This window comes from Pangasianodon hypophthalmus, chromosome 5, assembly GCF_027358585.1.
Source record: "Pangasianodon hypophthalmus isolate fPanHyp1 chromosome 5, fPanHyp1.pri, whole genome shotgun sequence".
In the NCBI taxonomy this organism is placed as follows: Eukaryota; Metazoa; Chordata; class Actinopteri; order Siluriformes; family Pangasiidae; genus Pangasianodon; species Pangasianodon hypophthalmus.
Window position 1 is genome coordinate 13410984 of NC_069714.1, and position 22654 is coordinate 13433637.

Consider the following 22654-nt stretch of genomic DNA (forward strand, 5'->3'; position numbering starts at 1 on the left):
AATGTTATAGCATGGTAATGTATGACTGCCAATGGAACTGGGTCACTGGTGTTTATTGATGATGTGACTGCTGATAGAAGTAGCATGATGAATTCTGAAGTGTATAGAGCTATACTTTCTGCTCAGATTCAGCCAAATGCTGCAAAACTGAAAGGACGGCACTTCACAGTACAGATGGATAATGACCCAAAATGTACTGTGAAAGCAACTCAAGAGCTTCTTAAGGCAAAGAAATGGAATGTTCTTAAATGACCGAGTCAGTCACCTGACCTCAACCCAATTGAGCATGCTTTTCACTTGCTGAAGACAAAACTGAAGGAAGAAAGACCCACAAACAAGCAGTAAATGAAGACGGCTGCAGTAAAGGCGGCTTTGAGTAAAGCACCTCAGGGCAGGAAACTCAGCATTTGGTGATGTCCATGGGTTCCAGACTTCAGGCAGTCATTGACTGCAAAGGATTTGCATCCAAGTATTAAAAATAATCCTAATATTTATGATTGTTAGTTTGTCCAATTACTTTTGAGCCTGTGAAAATGGAGGGACTATGTAAAAAATGGCTGTAATTCCTTCAATCACATCTTGATTACTTCAATTCAAATTGAATGTGGTGGTATACAGAGGCAGAATTACGAAAATTGTCACTGTACGAAAATTGTCACTGGACCTGACTGTATGACAAAATTTTTCATACTTAGTTTATATTATTATTATTATTATTTTTTTTTCAGATAGCCTTTAAGAATGCCTTTGACAAAAGATGAACGTATTGAAATCATTCTCATGGCTGGATCGGGAAGCTGTCGCAAGGTTGCAGTGAACTTTTATAAACACACACACACACATATATATAAATGAAGATTAACTGTATACACATTTCTTGGCCCCCTTGCTGACATGATGGTATAGATTTATTTTTATTTCAGTGCCTGGGGCAGGTGTTATATCATTGCTCTACACCAAGGGACAATAAAAAATTATTTTAAATAATCCAGTAATACATTCTATACAAAGCACTGGTATTAGCAGTTACACAAAACATGGTTCAATATTCCCACAGGTTACAGGTTTGAAATAATTGTATTAATGGTGGTTGGAATAAAGTAGTTTTTTCTGCTTTTGAGAAAATGACATATTTTCAGGTGTGTCCTTGCATCATATCTCAGCAAGACCCTGAGACTTGCTGAGATATGAAAAGGTAGAAATGGTGGGAGTGCCGAGAAGAGGGAGGAGAGAGCAGGCAAAAAATAGAAAGGGTGAGGGGAAAAAAATACAGGAAGCAGGCCCCAGTGGTTTAAGAGAGGATGGTTGAAGACCCCTACCCTCCTCTATCCCTATTATTCACCATCAAGGGAAAAGAGAGCACTTGGCCAATGTGACTGGAGCTGGTGCCAGCCAATCAGCAGCTAACACCCCCTCCTCCCCCTGCATTGTCATCAGCCTGTGATTTGAGAAAAGCTTCACTCTCCTGCACTGTATGTGCAAGGCTGATAAAATGTGAGGTCTCTGGTGCCTCTTGGGAGATACTCTTTGCCTTATATGATGTGAAGGATCAGACCTGATGCTCATGAAAACATCTGAGTGACAGCAGGTTTTGCAAAGAAGACTGAGACCACCGTCTTTCTGGCATCCTTGCTTTGGTGGTCTTTCTTCTGGGACGGGGATTGTATTCCACCCATTAACCTTTCAAACAAGAAACACTTTTGGGAATATCAGATCTCCATGTATGACAATTTGTACCTGCATGGCTTTGAAGACTCGGAGGCGGTAAGTAAGAGGGAGACACATGGGTCTGTATGTACCATGCTGTTTGCATGTAGGTGAGTTCCATGTTCAGAGTGTTAAGCGGCTTTATATACATCAGTCAACACATTCATACACAAAGGTAGCTGCAGATATGCAGCATCCAGATATAGCTGTACTGAGCGGATGGTGGAACAAGACTTGTGTGTTTTGTGAGTGTGTGTCAGTGACACCTGCTCATTTTCTCCATAAAATGTATTCTCTTCCTTGGAGGCTGTGTGTAATGAGGGACCTGGGGGAGGGCAGTGAAACAGCAGCCTGTTATTCCATGTCACTGAACAGCCACTCACTACAGAGCATGTCTGGTGTGGTTTCTGCATTACTGAGTGGATTTTCAAGGCTATCACTCACATTTATGCCTACAACCATGCATCATTATGTTTTTTTTTTGTACGTTTTTAAATTGGGAGTTAATTTAAAGGAATAACATTTCACACATTGTCCTGAGCTTTCACCGCAGGTTTGAAAAAAGAAACAGAAGAGTGCTACTGCTTAATCAATTAAGCCTGAAATCATATTGCCCATGTTATTTGGCCCAGAGGATTAGTTGATTGTTGTATTACAACCCCTATTGTGAAACCTGCCTTGTGATCTACAGGTAAAGAATTCAAATATGAGTCTTTAAGATTCAAAACCTTCCTGCAGGGCTTGTGCTTATGGCTTAGCTAGTGTACTCTGATTGTATTATATATCTGTGAGAGAGTTTTGGTGATCTTTTACTTCAAGGGTTAACCCCTGAAAAATATTTTTGTGAACAACAAATAAGAAAAACACTTCCTTTCATACAAAGTTAACCATTGTTGTAGTTTCATTGACTAATGACCTTTACCACATGCCCACAATTCATTTAGACATTTTCACTGACTGCAGGTTTCCCTTCTTATCATTATCATATAGTTGCACCAAAGCTAAAAGCAGCACATCCAGTCTGACTCATCTACACTACTGATAGCTCCTTGAAGTTTTGTCCGTTAGATAGCCATTCAATTCATTCATTAAGTGACACATTTGTGAAGTTTCCTGGATATTGGTCACTGAAGCTTATATACACTATATTGCCAAATGTTAGTAGACACCTGACCATCACACCCATATGTAGGCCTTCCCCAAAATGTGGCCATAAAGTTGGAAGCACGCAATTGGGGTGAGTGACTAACTGTGGAACAGGATGTTCAAAACGCACATATGGATATGACTGGTCAGGTGCCCACAAACCTTTGGCCATATAGTGTAGCATAAAAGGCATAAATTGCAGCTAAGCCTAAGAGGTTGCAGGCTTTAGTGCCGCAGTGTTGGCAATTGTGATTTAATCCTACGAGTTATAAATACGCTTGTCATTTTATTCTGGTAGTTTATTGTGTAAAACCTCGGGTGAACACCAAGAATGACAGTGGAATGATCTCAAAAACAGTCATATGTTATACATATGTATACCGTCATTTGTTTGTATACATTATCACAACTAAAGTCATGCAAAGAGATAGAACTGCCAGTTTTCTTTTGAAAATGAAAAATAAAAAGTGTGTTATCATGAACAAAAACATGGCTGCATTTGGTCACACATTTTTTCCCAATCTGACCTACCCAATCTAAGACATGACACAGATTTTGTGGGGAAAAAGTGCTGCTTTCACATATAACAGCACAGCTAGAGAGATGTTCGACCAGTCAGACTGCATAGTCAGAACTAACTGCTGTATAACATTAAGACGACTGCTGGAAAAGATCTACAGAATCTAATTAGTAAATTTATAAAGTGGGGACAATTTAGCTGCCAGCTGGAGTCTAGCCAATCTTATCATAGCCCCATGCTCTGTTAATCACTAATTGTGCCTGCTTTTCTTTTCTCTTCTGTTGTGTACTATAAACATAAAATGTAATTGAGCAGCAAATCCCTGCACAATCTCAATTCCTTATATACATTATTTTTCATGTTGCCATGATGATGCTTCTTTATCTCTATTTTGACAGCAAGGCCTAAAGAAATTGTACTTAATTATACTATTATGTCATTTCAGTAGTAGCAGAGGAGCAGATGATGCTCTCTTTTTTTTCTTTTCTTTCTTTTTTTTTTTACAGAAAGAGAACAAGATAGTAATATGTTTCAGTAGTCGAATGTTCAAGCATTTCAGTCTCAATCAGAAGCACATTACACATGGTGCCATGCTACATAATGAATAACATACTGATCATGATGTTAAAACATTAGGAAAATGTACCGTAACTGCTACAGATTTATCTGTTTCCCTTTTGGCTTCATGGTAGTTTTAAGGAAAGGTGGGGCAAACATCCAGGCATGTAGTGGACACTAAGTGCTTCGAGTACTGGCTCTCTCACTGATAGCAGGTTTGGGACAGAGCGGCGCCCCACCTAGCGTCTGGGGTGATAAGCTGAGAGTGTGATATTACACTCCCAAGTCCCTACTCCTATACTCCTGACTTGGTCAGATAATGGTGTGTGTGTGTGTGTGTGTGTGTGTGTGTGTTTCCACACAAGTGGTTTTCAACAATAAGACAAAGTAGATTTGCTAATGTTGGGTGTGTGCTAAACATATATATATTTTTTATCTTAATCTGATTCCTTCTATGTACATATGAGATTTAATACTCATGTATAATCAGAATTTTTTAAGCACCTAATATTGCAAATATCTTTAATATTGCATATATCTCTCATCTCTCTCCTTTATCTCCTCACAGCTGCTTATTGAAACACAGAGCCCTTGTTAGTCAATCAGGATTATCATGTCAAGCTAAATTATCATGTGTTGTGCATATTGGAATCTGTAACAGCAGTTCTCTGAGATTGTCTACATTTTATCTAGTTTCTGGAAGAGAACTAGCAACACAAAAGAAAAACTGAAGGTTGCACAATATGCAGGCTAGGTTATGATGTTATAATCCATAGTGATATGGAGTGATATTATTTTCCAGTTTCATATAGAGAATTTATTCAGCTCCTTATGAGCAGAAATGAATGCACCCAAAACAAACATGTTCTCTACCTTCTTGCCTCTAATGTTTCCCAGGATTATTAGTTCTCTCAAATCCAGTCTTGACCTAGTTCCTTACACTAATTTTGGTCTTCAGCATGTAAAATATGTTACTTTTTGCTGTACTACAAATGTTAATGATATTTCATTACCAACCTAACTAATGAAATGACTTTTGAGAAGTTGAAATTGAGACTCTACAGCAAGAGCTACTTATGATTTGGTTTGACATCTTAATGCTTTTTGAACATGTACACTGACTACCCTGTTGAAGAGCATATTAGCATATTAGGATAAACTGATGTTTAATCAAAGATGAGTATTGTATCATAAAGATCATCATGAGTATAATTTGATTTACTGGTTGTAATAGTAGGATGGTGCAGTGAATCATTAGAACATGTTGCCATACTGTGTACTTAAAATGCAACAGCTGTTATTACACAGTAAGCTGCTGTATATTGCAGTATAATTTTATAGGCTGAACTGATCTTCTAAAGTATGTGCATATCTACAGTATGTGATGAATGAAGAGAAGTGAAAAAAGGCAGTGAAACGGAGGTTCAATCTCCTCTTTTCTAAGAATTTATATTTATTTATATAAAATAAATGTTAGAGCTGGTATGCAGTAAATCTGAGAATTGGATGATCTTGTTTTGTTGTTGTTGTTGTTGGCTGAAAAATTGATGTTTCTCAAATGGAATCTGTATTATGTGAGGTTTCCACACCCATGAGTGAAATGAAAGTTCAAAAGATGCATGAACTGATGCTTTTTCACAAGAAATTCTGTATCAAGGGCATTAATCTCTGCTTTACTGGGGGTTTAATGAATCCCAGCTCATTATGGGTCCCGATTGGATATGAACATGGTGTTGATGTGAGGGTGTTAAAGCTCAAATTTAATAGAGAAATATGCTGTCACTGTCAGGCAGATTTCTTATTAACCCATATTGTTTTATATTATCGACCAGTACCGAACACTCCATGCCATTAGTCTGTATGTGTAGTAGATGGTGCCCCAAGCTGGGGAAACATCCTGGCAGCCATTTGTACAGAGACTGTGCTGTCATCTGTTGGGTAAATATTGAGCCATGCTCTACTCGCCATTACTTTCCATCCATCCCAAAGTAGCGCTGAGTTGGCACCACAGTGGAAGAAACCCAGCTGCCAGAGTGTAGCGTTCCAAAGTGGAGAGCTCGGCTGACAGCACATTCTGTGAACACTAAGCTGATAGGCTGGCCGTGCTATTGCAAGTCTGCACCCATAATAATTAACTCCACTGTCAGCCTGTACCATTGAGACCTCTGAAAAAACTGACTGCAGCTTTTGTTTAAACGCAGGATTTTTCTGGGTTAATTATTTGGATTTCATGTAACGACTGGGTATTCAACATGACATTTTTAATAAATGTCTGTTTCTGTCTTTGCTGCAGAGCACAAACAAATTAGGAAATGGGGAAATCCATTTCGGATATGCTTCAAGTGGTAGGTGAAGATCATATTAAATAAGTAGTCAGCTTCTGGATTCTGGGTTTTATCCTTAGCCAAGTCATGATCTTAGTATGGTAAGGTTCTATCTCCTATTTATTCTTAACCCAGCTTGAACCTGATAATACTAAGGTCAGGAAGTATGTGGGCATACTGTGTGCAAGGCTGGTGAATTTGCATCTTCATGGGCATCTTCAACATAATTCATTATGTCACTATGTAATATGTCACTTCTGTCACCCACTACTACAATATTAATGTTTATTAATTATTTATACCTTTACACCAACCACAATGGTCCCCTAAGACTCTTGCTTTGCCAATAGATCTAGTTCATTTTCTCATGAGAAATTAAAACATATTGCTATACAAAGAGAGACCTGTAGCTTATGTACAAGGGGAGATAATAGGCTGGGGACTGAGGGAATGAGAATGAGGTGATGACAAGACAGACTTTGGTATTATCAAGAGCTTCAGCAATACCTGTCAATAGACAAATCACTAAATATTTCTTATGTAACACTGGTCATCTAACCTTGCTGGCTGGGAGGTTCATGATTTTCTTGTGATATCCAGTACAATCAGATGCAAATTTTAGCCTTGTTGGCGTTCATTAGAGATTGAATCCTAAGTAATATAGTTACATTATGCTAAGTGGACACTGTAAATGTGGTACTTTTAATTAAAAGAAGACTGATGTTTATCTACATTTATCGTGGACAGTGTATAATAGTTCTCTCACTCTGTCCTTTTCGCTCTTCCTGTATAGTGCCTATGAATGTCTGTCTCCCTTTCTTCTCCTGTGTCCCTTTTTTTCAACCTTCCTGCCTCTGTTTGGGGGCCGTCTTCCTGGAGCTAGTTAGCAGTTGGTAATAGTGTGTGGACTGGGCTTGCAGTTCTTGTGATAGTAATAAATTCGTACTGGTTCAACCAGGAAAAGGACGAGTCAGCAGTGCATCAATCCTACCCCGAAACACGCACACTTACACACTAATACAAGAACAGAGAAGGATAAACAGGACACATTTGTTTAGAGCATTATAAAAGACATTAAAACATTATACTGGGGAATACGCAGTCCCCTCCAAAAGTATTAGAACAGCAAGGCCAGTTCTTTTGTTTTTGCTATACACTGAAGACATTTGGGTTTAAGATCAAAAGATGAATATGAGACGATAGATCAGAATTTCAGCTCTCATTTTCTGATATTTACATCTAGATGTACCTTAGAACATGGCACGTTTTGTTTGAACCTCCTATTTTTCAAGTGATCAAAAATATTGAACATGTGACTGCCAGGTTTCTTGTTGGCCAGGTGCATCCTGTTAGATTGATTGTTTAAACAATTAATAGCCCTGAATGTCTACTCTTGGTTTGAGCCCTGGGTTTCACCTATGAAGGCTGCATTTGTTGTTAAGAACGTTAAACCAACATGAAGACTAGAGAGCTGTCTATGGGAGAAAAGCAAGCCATTTTGAAGCAGAGAAAAGTGAGAACATTTATCAGTCATTGCACAAGCATTGGACATAGCCAATACAACAAATTGGAAGGTCACCAAAAAGAAAGAAACCACTGGTGTACTAACAACCAGACATCAGACGGGTCAGCCAGAGAAAACAACAGCAGTTGATGACAGAATCATTGTGAAAGCTGTGAAGAAAAACCCAAAAACAACAGTCATTGACATCACCAGCAACCTCCACAGGGCAGGGGTGAAGGTATCACAATCACCATTCAAAGAAGACTTTGAGAGCAGATATAAAGAGGTCATACCACAAGATGCAAACCACTCATCAGCATTAAGAATCAGAAGGTCTGATATGAATTCACAAAGAAAAACAGAGATGAGCCAAAAGTTCTGGAACCAATATTAACCTCTACCAAAGTGATGGAAAGGCTAGAATGTGGAGAAAGAAAGGACCTGCTCTTGATGAAACATACGAGCTCTTCGGTCAAGCAGGGTGAAGGTAGTGTGATTGCCTGGGCTTGCATGGCTACTTCTGGAACGGACTCACTAATCTTTAGCTCATGATGGTAGCAGAAGAATGAATTGAGAAGTCTACAGAAACATTCTGTCTGCCAGTTTACACAGATATGCATCCATCTAATTGGGAGGAACTTCATCATGCAGCAAGACAATGACCCAAAACACACTGCCAGCACAACAAAGGATTTTATCAGGAGAAAAAGTGGAAGGTTTTAGACTGGTCACCAGACCTTAATCCAATTGAGCATGCATTTCACCTCCTGAAGAGGAGACTGAAGGGAGAAACCCCCCAAAATAAACAACAACTGAAAGAAGCTGTGGTCCAAACCTGGAAATCACAAAAGAAGAATGCAACCATTTGGTGATGTCAGTGGGGTCACCAGCTTGATGCAGTTATTTCAAGCAAGGGATATGCAACCAAAAATTAAGTGTTATTTATTTTTATTTACTTTAAGCCCCCATCCTCACCATGTTCTACAGAGGGACTATCGAGAGCATCCTGTGCAGCTGCATCACTGCCTGGTTTGGAAATTGCACAGTCTCGGATCGCAAGACCCTACTGCAGATAGTGAGGACAGCTGAGAAGATCATCGGGGTCTCTCTTCCCTCCATCGCAGACACTTACACCTCACGCTGCATCCGCAAAGCCACCAGCATTGTGGATGACCCCACACACCCCTCTCACACACTCTTCACCCTCCACAGGCACTGCTGGGCTTTCTTTGTTATGGAGCTGGTGTTGAGGGACCAGGTGAGGTTCTCCGCCAGGTGAACACCAAGAAACTTGGTGCTTTTGACAATCTCCATGGAAGAGCCGCCAATGTTCAGAGGAGAGTGGTCATTCTGTGCTCTTCCGAAGTCAACAACCATCTCTTTAGTTTTGTCCACATTTAGAGACAAGTTGTTGGCTCTGCACCAGTCCGTTAGCCACTGCACCTCCTCTCTGTATGCTGACTCGTCGTTCTTGATGATGAAACCCACCACAGTCGTGTCATCGGCGAACTTGATGATGTGATTTGAGTTGTGCAGTGAACAGCAGTGGACTGAGCACACAGCCCTGTGGGGCCCCAGTGCTCAGTGTGGTGGTGTTGGAGATGCTGTTCCCGATCCGGACTGACTGAGGTCTCCCAGTTAGGAAGTCCAGGATCCAGTTGCAGAGGGAGGTGTTCAGGCTCAGCAGGTTCAGCTTTCCAATCAGGTGCTGAGGAATGATTGTGTTGAATGCTGAACTGAAGTCTGTGAACAACATTCGAACATATATGTCTTTACTATCCAGGTGGGTGAGGGCCAGATGGAGGGCGGTGATTATGGCGTCATCTGTTGAGCGGTTGGGACGGTAAGCGAATTGCAGGGGGTCCAGTGAGGGGGCAGCAGGGTCTTGATGTGCCTCATGACGAGCCTCTCGAAGCACTTCATGATGATGGGTGTAAGTGCAATGGGACGGTAGTCATTGAGGCAGGACACTGGATACTTCTTAGGCACAGGGACGATGGTGGTGGTCTTGAGGCATGTCGGTACGATGGTGTTGCTCAGGGAGTTGTTGAAGATGTCCTCTGAACACTCTGCCAGGAATATTGTCAGATCCAGCAGTTTTCCGTGGGTTCACTCTGTGTAGAGTCTTCCTCACATCGGCCATGGTTGGGCACAGCATGTGGTCATTGGGAGGAGGGGTGGTTTTCCTCGTTGTCACATCATTCTCCACCTCAAACCGAGTGTAGAAGTTGTTCAGCGCATCTGGGAGGGAGACATCACTGTCACAGGCAGGCGATGTTGTCCTGTAGTTGGTGATGGCCTGGATGCCCTGCCACATGTGCCGCGTGTCTATGCTGGCCTTGAAGTGGTTGTGGATACTCTGTCGCGTATTCCTCCAAGTTGGTGGAATTGCCATCAGTTGCCGCTTCCCTGAACATTTGCCAGTCAGTGTGCTCAAAACAGTCCTGAAGAGCAGAGATGGCTCCTGCTGGCCAGGTTTTCACCTGCTTTAGAACCGGTTTGGAGCGTCTGACTAGCAGTCTGTCTGCTGGGATTAGCATAACAGAGATGTGGTCTGAGTAGCCGAGGTGGGGGCAGGGCTCTGCCCGGTACGCGCTGGGGATGTTTGTGTAAACAAGATCCAAGGGAGTGCTTCCCTCTCATTGCAAAGTCCACATACTGATTTAGGGAATCTGGAACTCTGTCGCTGAGCCACGTCTCCGTGAAAACAAAGACGCAGCAGTCTCTAAACTCACGCCGTGTAGTTTGCAGGATAAGCAGCATAAGCTAGATTTTGCAGATAAACACAGACCCTTATATCTACCTGCTTTTAGACAACCAACATTGTGCATCTCCCAAAGAAAAACGAAGTAACTTGTTTTAAAGAATATAGGCCACTTGCACTGACAGTTCTGAAGTGCTTTGAAAGACTAGTCATGGCCTACATCCAGAAGAATATTCCAAACACTTTACACCCTGTATAGTCCTGCTGCAATTCATACAGCTTTCTCACTCCTAGAGATCAAGGACAGCTATGTGTGAATGTTATTCATTAATTATATATATTACACCATTCAATACAATAATTCCACCAAAATTGACTGAAATAATCTAAACCTCTGGTGGTATGGTGTGATGGCAACAGCTAGCTGCTGAACATTGACAGGTAGGCATCAGCCTTTCATGATTGGTAAATAAACCACTGGCATATAAAATGTAAGCACATGAAGCCCCACAAAATAACACCACTATCTTAACAGTTGCTGATGATACTAACATCATTGGACTAATCACTGGGAATGACCAGACTGCATATAGGAGGGAGGTGGCAGGTCCAGTAGCATGATGCCAGGTCAACAAAGGATTGTAAATAACTTTTGTCGAATGCCCCTCACCTCTACTCCGTCAGCATTCTTTGCTCTGCTGACACAGAAAACTGTATAGTGATGTGCTGGGCTCTATACCTGCCCCCATAGCTAATGATGTCATCCAGTTTTGCTATGTTGTACCCATAATTATGATGGTAACAATATCATACACTTTTTCCAAGGGATAAATAGTATCAAACCAAAGCACCAAAAACATTATTTATAATTAAATTTTAATTTTTCTTTCTGTTGAGCTCTCCTGGATGATCTGCTTACTCAACTCCTTTTTTACTTGCCCATGAGTGTGAGTTGATTTCAGTATTTCACGACTTTTGATTTCAGTATTTCATGACTTTTGATTTCAGTATTTCATGACTTTTGCCATTTGTCATAGTAAGTAATGGTGCCTGTCCATGGATAAGTATTTATAAGTATTAAAAATGGAAGTTGCATTTATTCATGCTGTAGAAAGAGGCTTGGGAGGAGGAGATGAGTATTTTTTACAGACCAGACTAGGAGGCTCAATCAGACTAGGAGGCTCAATTCAAGGAGTGTGTTGGCTTTGATTAGAGGATCAAAGCCTTGAGCTGTTGTTCCCTTCAGTGCCTTTTTCTCAATGAGTAACGAGACATATATTTAGCAAGGCTGAAGATCTCATATAGAGTACAGACAAAGCTGCTGTTCCTGTCTTTTCATTTACCCATGCAACATATTCAAATGCACATCAATGACCCTTCATTACAGAAGCTAATATGGTAAAGCCAAAGTAGATCTCAACTGAATCATCAGAAAACACTCAAACAAGAGCTGTTCTAAATGAAATTTAATGCTACTAACATAAAATTAGATGTGTTAATTTTTAAAAATTTTCTTTTATTCCATTTTCACAGGTGTCTTCTTAGCTGGGCAACGAAACTCAATGATTGTCATTATCAAAATAATAAAAAGCATTCACTTACAAACTAATTTACAGGGTTTTTTTTTAGTTCTTTATACCACTTTGAGGCAGTTCTGCAGTGGCTGTACTATAGTGCTACTGAGGTGTGTGACTTGTGAGGTGACTGTAATCGAGTCATCATGTTTGCAGGGTTCAGCTGATTCCTACACGAGCAGGCCATCTGACTCAGATGTGTCTCTGGAGGAAGAGCAGGGTGGCCGCCAGGAGAGAGAGCAGCAGGCTGTGGTGCAGCTGGAGAGGGCTAAGGTCACACAATCATATACACTATATGGATTTTGAGATATTCTGGGCTATACATAATTGTATTAATTACCATTCACATTCATACATTTAAAAGAAAATCATCACTGAAGGAGGTTCTCCGTGTTGTAGGCCAAAGCAGTGGCTTTCGCTGTGAAGACGAATGTCAGTTACTGTGGTGCTCTGGATGAAGATGTTCCTGTTGCTGGAACTGCCATTTCCTTTGACACTAAAGACTTTCTCCACATCAAGGAGGTAAAGCTAACAGGATATAAGGATATAAAGACACAATATTATGCTAACAATTTTACTGTAACCTTTTCCCCCAATCCTCTATATGTGTTCCACAGAAATACAACAATGATTGGTGGATTGGGCGACTAGTAAAGGAGGGGTGTGACATTGGTTTTATCCCTAGCCCTTTAAAACTGGAGAATATCCGTCTTCAGCAGGAGCAGAAGAGGGGACGCTTCCATGGGTAAGACTGTGTGTCTTTGCTGCAAAGAGTGTGTGCTCAATTTTTGTCTACATTTATTCATACGGCATATATTTAAAATGATTTAGAAGTATACAGAATACAGGGCACGCATACAATTGCTGATGCTACTCTAGGACCTTAACTGCTGAGCCACCATTGTTAATACTACCAAAATGCCAGTGAAATGTATTGAGAGTTTTAGGGCTATTTTAGCCATCATTAAAGTTTTAATCATTTACAGGATTAGACACATTACTCAGAGTTGGTTTTGAATTTATTGTGTCGAAATTATCTATTGCATGGGGAAGTATCTAACTGTGATCTTTTTACAGTACTTTTTACTTTGGAGGTTTTAAGTTATTGTCATTTCCAAACTATGTCAAAATTTTCTTGATTTTTATTTATTTATATATATTTTTTTTATTATACTTGAAACTCGACTTGGCAATTGCCAAAAGAATACAACAAGAACATATACATTTTAACGATGATAGTCATGTAAGTTTGTTCGTTAAAAGTGTTTATTCTTGCGGGACCAAGTAACATCAGGTTCATCAGGTGCTGGCCTGGTCACTGTTGTTTTATTTTCCTATAACACTGCAAACCTTCCAGTTCAGGGAAGTGACATCTGTAGTAATATTTTTAAACCAGGCAAATTTAGACTATAATGTTAAAGTAACTGTTTAAACTTGTGCATTAAAAATTCAGTGTTTTTTGCAATATTAATTAAAACAATAAGGAACTTCAAAATTTGCTGATTGTTATGACGCATGAAACGCATAATTGGATCCTGGCTTACACGGTTTCCTGTCAACATCAGTGATACGCTGTGTTCTGTGTTGAGTCATGCATTAGTCATACTTCACCTCTCCTATTAAAGAATATGTTCATCTTGATTTAACTTAATAATATAGAGGATATCACACTGGGTTAAATGTGGCCTTTTTTAAACTTCCTCTTGCACAAAGAAAATTCATTCATTTAAACAATTTGCTTGTGTTTACTTTCAAGCAGCCATGTCCAGAATTTCATTTTAGTTTCCTTTTGATGATAACTGTCAGGAAGCTTTGGAGCAATTTCTTGATTAAAAAACTAAATGTTGTCAAGTGGAGGACAGAAGGTCAAAATGTTATTTCACATCATTGTTGTATAGACTGGTCCATAAGTATTTGGATAGTGACACAATTTTTGTAATTTTGCCTCTGTATACCACAATGGATTTGAAATGAAGCAATCAAGATGTGATTGAAGTGTAGACTTTCAGCTTTAATTTACTATTGCCTAAACCATTTAGGAATTAGAGCCATTTTTTACATAGTCCCACCATTTTCACAGGCTCGAAAGTAATTGGACAAATTAATATAATTATAAAAATTAGGATTGTTTTTAATACTTGGATGCAAATCCTTTGTAGTCAATGACTGCCTGAAGTCTGAAACCCATGAACATGAGTTTCCTCCCTTCAGATGCTCTGCCAGGCCTTTACTGTAGCTGCCTTCATTCGATGCTTGTTTGTGGGTCTTTCTTCCTTCAGTTTTGTCTTCAGTAAGTGAAAAGCCTGCTCAGTTGGGTCGAGGTCATTGGACATTTAAGAACATTCCATTTCTTTGCCTTAAGAAGCTCTTGAGTTGCTTTCATGGTATGTTTTGAGTCATTATCCATCTGTACTGTGAAGTGCCGTCCTTTCAGTTTTGCAGCATTTGACTGAATCTGAACAGAAAGTTTGGCTCTATACTCTTCAGAATTCATCCTGCTACTTCTATCAGTGATCCAGTTCCATTGGCCCTACGTGCCCTAACATTGCCTCCACATGTTTGACAGATGATGTGGTATGCTTTGGATCATGAGCCATTCCTTTCCTTCTCCACACTCTACTCTTCCCATCATTCTGGTACAAATTCATCTTGCATCAGAACTGGTCAGGCTTTTTTTTTTTAGAAGTGGTTTTTTTTTTTTTTTTTTTTTTAGCAAAGTCTAATCTGGCCTTTCTGTTCTTGAGTGTTACCAGTGGTTTGCATCTTGAGGTAAACCATCTGTATTTTCATTCATGAAGTTGTCTCTTGGTTGTAGATTTTAACAATGATACACTTGCCTCCTCCAGAGTGTTCTTGACTTGGCTAAATGTTGTGAATGCGTTTTTCTTCATCAAGGAAAGAATTTTGCGGCCATCCACTTTAGTTGTCTTCTGTGGTCTTCCAGTCCTTTTGGTGTTGCTGAGGTTGCCAGGACATACCTTCTTTTTAAGAATGTACCAGATTGTTGATTTGGCCACTCCTAAATTTTCTGATATCTCCCTAAAATAGGTCTGTTTTGTTTTTCAGCCTAATAATGGCATCCTTCACTTACATCAACACCTCTTTGGACCACATATTGGGAGTTCCCATGAACAGCTACAAAATGCAAATTCAACACTTGGAATCAACTCCAGACCTTTTATCTCCTTAATCTCTCATGAAATAATGAGGAAACAGGCCACACCTGACCGTGAAACTGCTTATCAGTCAATTGTCCAATTACTTTTGACCCTGTGAAAATGAAGGGACTATGTAAAAATGGCTGTAATTCCTAAATGGTTAATGCAATATTTTTGTTAAACCCTTTGAAATAAAGCTGAAAATCTACATTTCAATCACATGCTTCATTTCAATCCATTTTGTTGGTGTACAGAGGCAAAATTTAAAAAATTGTGTCACTGTCCAAATACTTATGCACCCGACTGTATATGACTTGATTTATTTAATTCATCAAGTGGCCCAATGTGAAGCAGATTTACTGCTGCCACCTGGAAGTTGATTATTTTCCAGTAACAGCACATCTTGAAGTGTGGTATTTCTCTTGTACCACAGGATTTTTAAATTTTATTTTTATGTATGTTTTATCCATGTATAGTTATACATAATCTTGTGGAATATCTGAGAAACAAGTTCCAAGTATCACTTATGTTATAGCATCTATAAACAGCCATTGCATCATCAGCCTCTCTTTTTCTCTATCTTGAAGAAAAATGCAGCTTGTCATGTTACAGGAAACAGGCAAAGCCCTCCATTGTAAAGGAGCAGCTTTACCTGACTGTTACAAAGTGCTGAGACTCCTTCCCTAAAAGATAAATAAATGTCTCTTTACAGAAAACTTCACCGTATCAACAATTACAGTTTTTTTTTTATGTGGAGCATCCAGCATGCAATTCACTTTGTAGGTTAATATAGAAATGACAATGTATTATAACAAACGCATTAATATAAATCTTGAAGCTGGCACTACTGTCAGAGCTTCAAACCTTCCGACCAATCAGAATCGAGAATTCAAGATCTTGATATAATTTATAATATTATATTATTATAAATGTAAAGTTTGCTGGACATAAAATCGCTTGTTGAATTTTCATTTTCATCACAAGCTTTGTTGTGCACCCTGCAGGAAGTCCAGTGGGAATTCCTCTTCCAGCCTTGGAGAGATGGTGTCAGGCACCTTCAAAACCAATCCTCCATCTGCAGGTAAGCACAATGCATGCTGGGATTAAAGCTCTTACTCTATTTAGGAATAAAATCTTAACAGTGGACCTAACAGTGACTGATAGCTGTGACAGTTTAGAAGATAATTCTTTTTATTTGTTTCAGTGTTACAGAAAAATATCTTTACAATTCTTCTTTCTAATGCTGTTAACTTCTCCTTTCAACAGCTAAACAGAAACAGAAAGTGGTAAGTAATGCTTTTGTTACAGAAGATAGCATTTCATTCAGGAGAATGGTAAAAGTGGATTTAGTATTTTTTTTTCTTCTGTGGCCTTTCCCTGGTCATTCAAGCAGTTCTCCTTATATTAATAAAGTGCAATATATTATACATGCATATTTTTTTCATGGAATGATTTGGAGACCATGTGTCATGTTGTAGGCTGAGCATATTCCTCCATATGATGTTGTCCCCTCCATGAGGCCAGTGGTTTTAGTTGGTCCTTCACTAAAGGGATATGAGGTAAGCATCATCCCTTGAGAGTTTTTTTCATGTGTATATTTAGATGTGCTAAAGAGATCCCAGAAGAAGCAGAGTGTCTCTCTTTAAGCGCAGAGGGAGAGGTAACCTGGGTCCTCACTGAATACCCATCATCTTCTCTACATTGGGTTGCCAAGGCAACAACCTTCTGGGTACAGCATGCCATAGTCTCAAAAGTGGAGCATGTTTTGATATTATAAGCAGAGAAATCAGTCCCCAGTACCACTGTGACAATAATACATTTGCCTTAGACTATAATACATTTGCCATTCATATCATAAGAGAAATCCTGATGATCTCGCTTCTCAGTTATTTAATGATCATTAAATTTAAAGATAGAAAGAAAAGGAAAACAAAGCATAGTGCAAGACAAAGAGAGAAGCAAAAGCAAAGAGAAAAGAGAGGGTGCAGTAGTTGGCATGCAGGAGTTGGCATGTTTTGTTATTTGAATTTTCCCAATAAATACACCAGTGACACAGATTGTTTGATGTCAGTCTTTCCAAAACACTGCTTAAAAAATGTAGAACTGTAAAGTCATAGCAAGCCTTTCTTGAAAATGTGTTTTCACACTCTGTTTGGTTTTTATTCTGGGTAAAACCATTTATAGTTTCGTAATACAAAAATATTTTTGGTTTGAAATGGTTTCAAAATAAAATAATCTTTTTTGTTTGGATGAATGTGTGCTTCTAGGGTAACACATGAGAAGTGTTGTGTCTCAAGGTTGTAAAAGGTTAAATGTGTTGAAAGGGAAGATAGCTCAGTAAGTCTAATCATATGCCATGAAAAGCACATATTATAAGCACATTTATTACATATCAATTGTATTCAAATAGCATAGTGATAGATGTCGGTTTGGTTCAAGTATGTTGATGCAGACATACAGAGCATTTGATTGAATGTTTGACATTTAACACTGAATCTCACAAAACATTGATGTTCATTGTATAAAAGGTCTTGCTGATAAGTTGCATGCGATTGTTTTTTCTGTGAGACTGGGTTGCAAAATTAGAGGATAAATTACTTTTACATTCTTAACTCTGTATTATTCATTATATTATTTATCTATGGGAAATGAAAGTAAAAAAACTTGTGAATGGTCTACATATATACAGTACACTATTAAGAATCCTATTTGATAAGGCCACCTGATTTCTTGACAGATAGTATGCATGCATATTTTCATAAATAATTATTAATTGGCTATCTGGTGCTGTAAAGATAGACCACCATAGGATGACTGCTGCCCAGATATTATCGGTGGACTCATTCTCATACTCATTCTCAGTACAGCTATGACACTGACTAAGTATTAATTAGGCACTGTAAATATAGACTACCATTTTGCCCTAAAGCCTGTTTCATGGGGATGGAACATGATGTACAATTGTATATTTGCCCCAAAAATAAGAGTATTTGGGCAGTAATAGCCATGTTTTATTTTATTCTTATTTTATGACCTTGAATATTGAATGCATAATGAGACTCCAAATGATAAATATAGCTTTTCCAGAAGTATGACATTTAATGAATGTTTTTCATACTTTCAGGGAAGGATGCAGGCAGGGGGCAAGGTGAAAAACAATATGAGAACTTGTATATTAAAGACTGTATTATCTGAATTTAGGTCAATGTGTTTAAAGCACAAATCATGTGGGAAAGAAATATTGGGATCACATTTGATCTGTTTCTGCTTTTCCTTATCTGACTTTGTAAGACTATACTATGGCTACTCCATGACTACTGACTTTCATTGTTTTCTTCTCCTTCCCCATGTCCATCTCGGCCTCTCTCTTTCATCTCTCCTCATTCCATTCTGACTTTCCCATGGGGTTTGTGCTCAGGTGACAGATATGATGCAGAAAGCCCTTTTTGACTTCCTGAAGCACAGGTTTGATGGCAGGTGAGGAGGCTTTTACTTTCCAGTGGAGGCTATTTTGGCCCAGGCCATGTTTAATGTCTGTGTTGTGCATGAGGCACATTTTCCAGCCATACTTTTCACGGTATGGCTTTGTTTCATCAAATGCAGGATATCTATTACAAGAGTGACAGCAGACATCTCATTAGCAAAGAGATCTGTGCTCAACAACCCAAGCAAGAGAGCCATTATTGAAAGATCCAACACCAGGTCAAATTTAGGTATGTTTTTAGATTCTGGGCCTTACTTGTTATGCTTGACATGTTTTAAGCAGCTGTCATTGATTTTGCAAATACACTTAGTTTAGACACTTTATTAGATATATGTTTTCAGCTCCTTTCTACCCTGTCTATCAGTAGAAAGGGACAAATATACGTGACCCTAACATGGTAGTGTGTGGTACTGCTACAAAATAATAGCCCATAGCAATATTGATGTGGTGTGTAAACACTGTATACACTTATTGGCTATTTTATTAGACACAGTTACCATGCTAGTCCACCTTGTAGGCGTAAAAAGACTATAGAAGTTCTGACCACAGCAACATTACAGGTTTGATATTTTTTTCTTGACAGATTGTTCTTAACCCAGTAAAGTTGCTGTGCCTGACACACACCACACGCTACCATGTTAGTGTTACCATTGCAAAATGCTCTACCACCCAACTACAAGTTACAAGGAAGGTACATCTAAAAAAATTTGTGCCATGATCGTTAATCTCAAATAATATCTCTTTTTACAATAGCGGAAGTCCAGAGTGAGATTGAGAGGATCTTCGAGCTGGCTAGATCTCTTCAGCTGGTTGTTCTGGATGCTGACACGATCAACCACCCAGCCCAGCTCATTAAGACCTCATTAGCACCCATTATTGTGCATGTCAAAGTGTCTTCTCCCAAGGTAAGAAAATGTGTAAGTTCTTCTGTAGCCAGATCAAATCGTATAAATCTTATAAAATAAGGATCATCCAGTTCTTTTAGTATAGCAGTTGATGTGTTGCTGCCCTCTTCTGGTTCATGTGATCTGTTCAAGTGTGCATGGGCAAGAGAAATACTACTCATATTTTTATCTTTCTGGTGAAAGGTAGCTAGCTGTAAACCAGTAGGTTCCATAATATGGATTGTACAGGTTTGTATGAATTGATTCTGTTTATTTTTATTGGTTGACATACTTAATATGAATTAATAAAAAATGTTTCCCACGGCCTCCGTTCAGTTCTGGATAAACCAGTCTTGTTACACATTATGGTCCCTCTGATTCAGTTTCCTCTATGCTGACAGGTCTTGCAGCGGTTGATCAAATCACGTGGGAAATCACAGAGTAAGCACCTCAATGTACAGTTGGTGGCTGCAGACAAATTGGCTCAGTGTCCGCCGGTCAGTATCCACACAAAAACCATCCCTCTATAACATTCATGGCAGTGGTCTGTTGTTCTAAATCAGAATATGCCTTACCCCATCCAGGAAATGTTTGACATTATTTTGGATGAAAACCAGCTAGAGGATGCATGCGAACACCTGGCTGAGTACCTGGAAGCCTACTGGCGGGCAACACACACGTCACTGAGCACTCCACTAAACCCTCTGCTGGGACGCAACCTGGGCTCCACTGCTCTCACACCCTACCCCACAGCCATCTCCACTCTGCAGGTCAGCACTTACATAAAGGGGGCAAAAGCCTGTTATAACCTTAACAAGAGCTTATGGATAGCGGTGATGAGAAACATACAGTTGAGCGGAAGATTATAGTTTCCTCCTGCCTTTTTAGCATAAAGAGAGATGTGGATTTTTGAACCAACAAAAAACAAACAGAACCTTAGTATTCTGTATGCTCAAATACTGTTTGGTTTTATAAACTCCAATATCATTAATTAATTAATTAATTAATTAATTAACAGAGAAAGATATTTTAATCTATGTCCACATCATGATCATATATACTTTTTAATGTTTTATTTTTTTATTGTATTGTATGAGATCTAAGTTCCAAGATACTTCACTGTTGAAATGTTAGATATTTAACCTTAAAATTTTAAAATTTAGCCTAAAGCACTGAATTAGGCAATACCCTCTCACTCTGAAGACACGTGTGTGTGTGTGTACAAGACATCATTAGAGTAATACCAGAGAGCAGCAACATACTCTATTAGACTATTAGACTGAAAAACAGGAATGCAGTTTCTGAGTTTCAGGGGAGAAGAGTGAGGAGCAAGAAAATAAGGAAAATCTGTAATGGCCCAAACAATCTTTGCTTTGCAAGGATTTGGCCCCGTGTCAAATCTAATTGATTACCCCTGCACTTGAACAAACTGTACATGTTCGGTTCATTAAGCACACTGCACAGATAATTAATATTAGTAATATTTAATACTAATGTTATCTGTAGTTAGCTACAATATTAGCTTTCTGCTATGCTGAAGGCTTTCTAATGTTCCAGATTATTTACACATTTTAAGACTAGTGAGTATAAAACCAAAATGAATACTGTGTTATACACTTATCCTTTTGGTTCCAAAACGCTATAAATCCATTTTGATTAATTTGAGTAAAAATGTGTTTTCTTTACCAAGAAAGTGGCAAGATGAAAACCACTATTTTCTGTTTCAAACTTTCACATAGCAACTTTAGGTTATAATAACATTAAAAATTCAAATTCAGATTTTGATTTTCAAAGATTTATTACAAAAACTGATTATTTTTTTTCCCAAAATACAATAAATCCATGACACTTTTTTTTATCAAAATGCAATAAATCCATTGAATCAATATAAAAGTTATTTTTCATATTGAAACTGTTGAAAATACACAACAAAGTAAGTTGATCCACATATGACAGCCTCTGAACTTGGTCAGTACTAATCTTATATACAGGCACTGGACTAAAAATACATTCAGTCATCGCTCTCAGAATGAATTCAAAGGGTCATCTTGTTAATGCTATAAATTAATTACAACAATAAAAGAAAATTGATATTATGATTATCATGAACAAGAACATGAACAACAATATCACATTAGACCACAGAAATTCCAAAATGACATTTCCTTTACATTCAACTTCCGAAAGTGCATTCATCTTTGCCATGTTACATTCATTTAGTTGGCTAGTGCTATACGCTGTATTAACAAAAACATTAATGGCATTAATAAAAATACTTACTTTGTCATATTAAGAACACTGTAAAGAAGAAAGATTCACATATTATAGTATCAATTTTATATCACTTATAGGACTAAAAGATTTTTTTAAAAGATTTTATTCAACCCATAGCCCTGTTGAGCAAGGTCACCACGAGCTATCGATAGGTAAAGGAATAACTTGCTCAAGCAACAGCCGGCATTTTTCCTCCTCCCGAGTGCCTCATCTTCTTAATCTGCTCACGTAAATGATTAGATTTCAATGGCTTACGTTTCTTCCCCACCGCAGAAACCACCACAGGTTCATCAATGCCGTCAAAATTATTCATTTTTTGTTTGTTTGTTGATCACAAAGTACAAAGTAGATGAGGAAAACTAGGATGCCGGGTGTATTCAAAGCGCCGCCATTACTGTTTACAATGCGTGGAATGGTGTGCTGTGATTGGTTGAGCGGATGTATCGCATTCTGCAGAGAAGGGAGACTGGCGTTTGTCACGGTTTGGAAAGAAAGGGAGAAAACATGACAGAATAACACGGCGGATATCGCATTTTGCGTAAAATTAAAAATTGACTTTTCAGTACCGACCAGATACAATACTGATTATGGCGGGAACTCAATTTTTTTAAAAATGGCGTTTATCGCATTTTGGAACCAAACTCTTCATTTTTAATCATGTACACAGCGTCTACAGATAAAGGGTTTTTTTCACGTTTGCCATACTGAGACACTGCTTACTGCTCTGTTTCAGTGTGTGAAAAAAGTTATGTATTCATTCTACATGACAGATGGCTAGCAGATACAACCTCATAAAACCAAGTTTATATGTGAGTTT

General features: G+C 38.6%; 1 protein-coding gene across 2 annotated transcripts in view; it reads left to right on the top strand.

Annotated features, from left to right (window-relative positions):
• The window catches only part of cacnb4a (calcium channel, voltage-dependent, beta 4a subunit), a 36552-nt gene that overhangs the window by 9153 nt on the left and 4745 nt on the right, over positions 1–22654 (top strand). The window contains exons 1-12 of one of the 2 annotated variants that reach the window (XM_026912719.3): positions 1217–1764; positions 12194–12310; positions 12437–12559; positions 12655–12782; positions 16200–16276; positions 16462–16481; positions 16674–16754; positions 18614–18672; positions 18799–18908; positions 19433–19584; positions 19965–20060; positions 20148–20333. In XM_026912719.3, the coding sequence (XP_026768520.1) occupies positions 1720–1764; positions 12194–12310; positions 12437–12559; positions 12655–12782; positions 16200–16276; positions 16462–16481; positions 16674–16754; positions 18614–18672; positions 18799–18908; positions 19433–19584; positions 19965–20060; positions 20148–20333 (1194 nt within the window). In that variant the 5' untranslated portion in view covers positions 1217–1719. Of the gene's footprint in view, positions 1–1216; positions 1765–12193; positions 12311–12436; positions 12560–12654; positions 12783–16199; positions 16277–16461; positions 16482–16673; positions 16755–18613; positions 18673–18798; positions 18909–19432; positions 19585–19964; positions 20061–20147; positions 20334–22654 lie in introns of those variants that run through there. The other variant, XM_026912718.3, reaches the window with a different exon arrangement.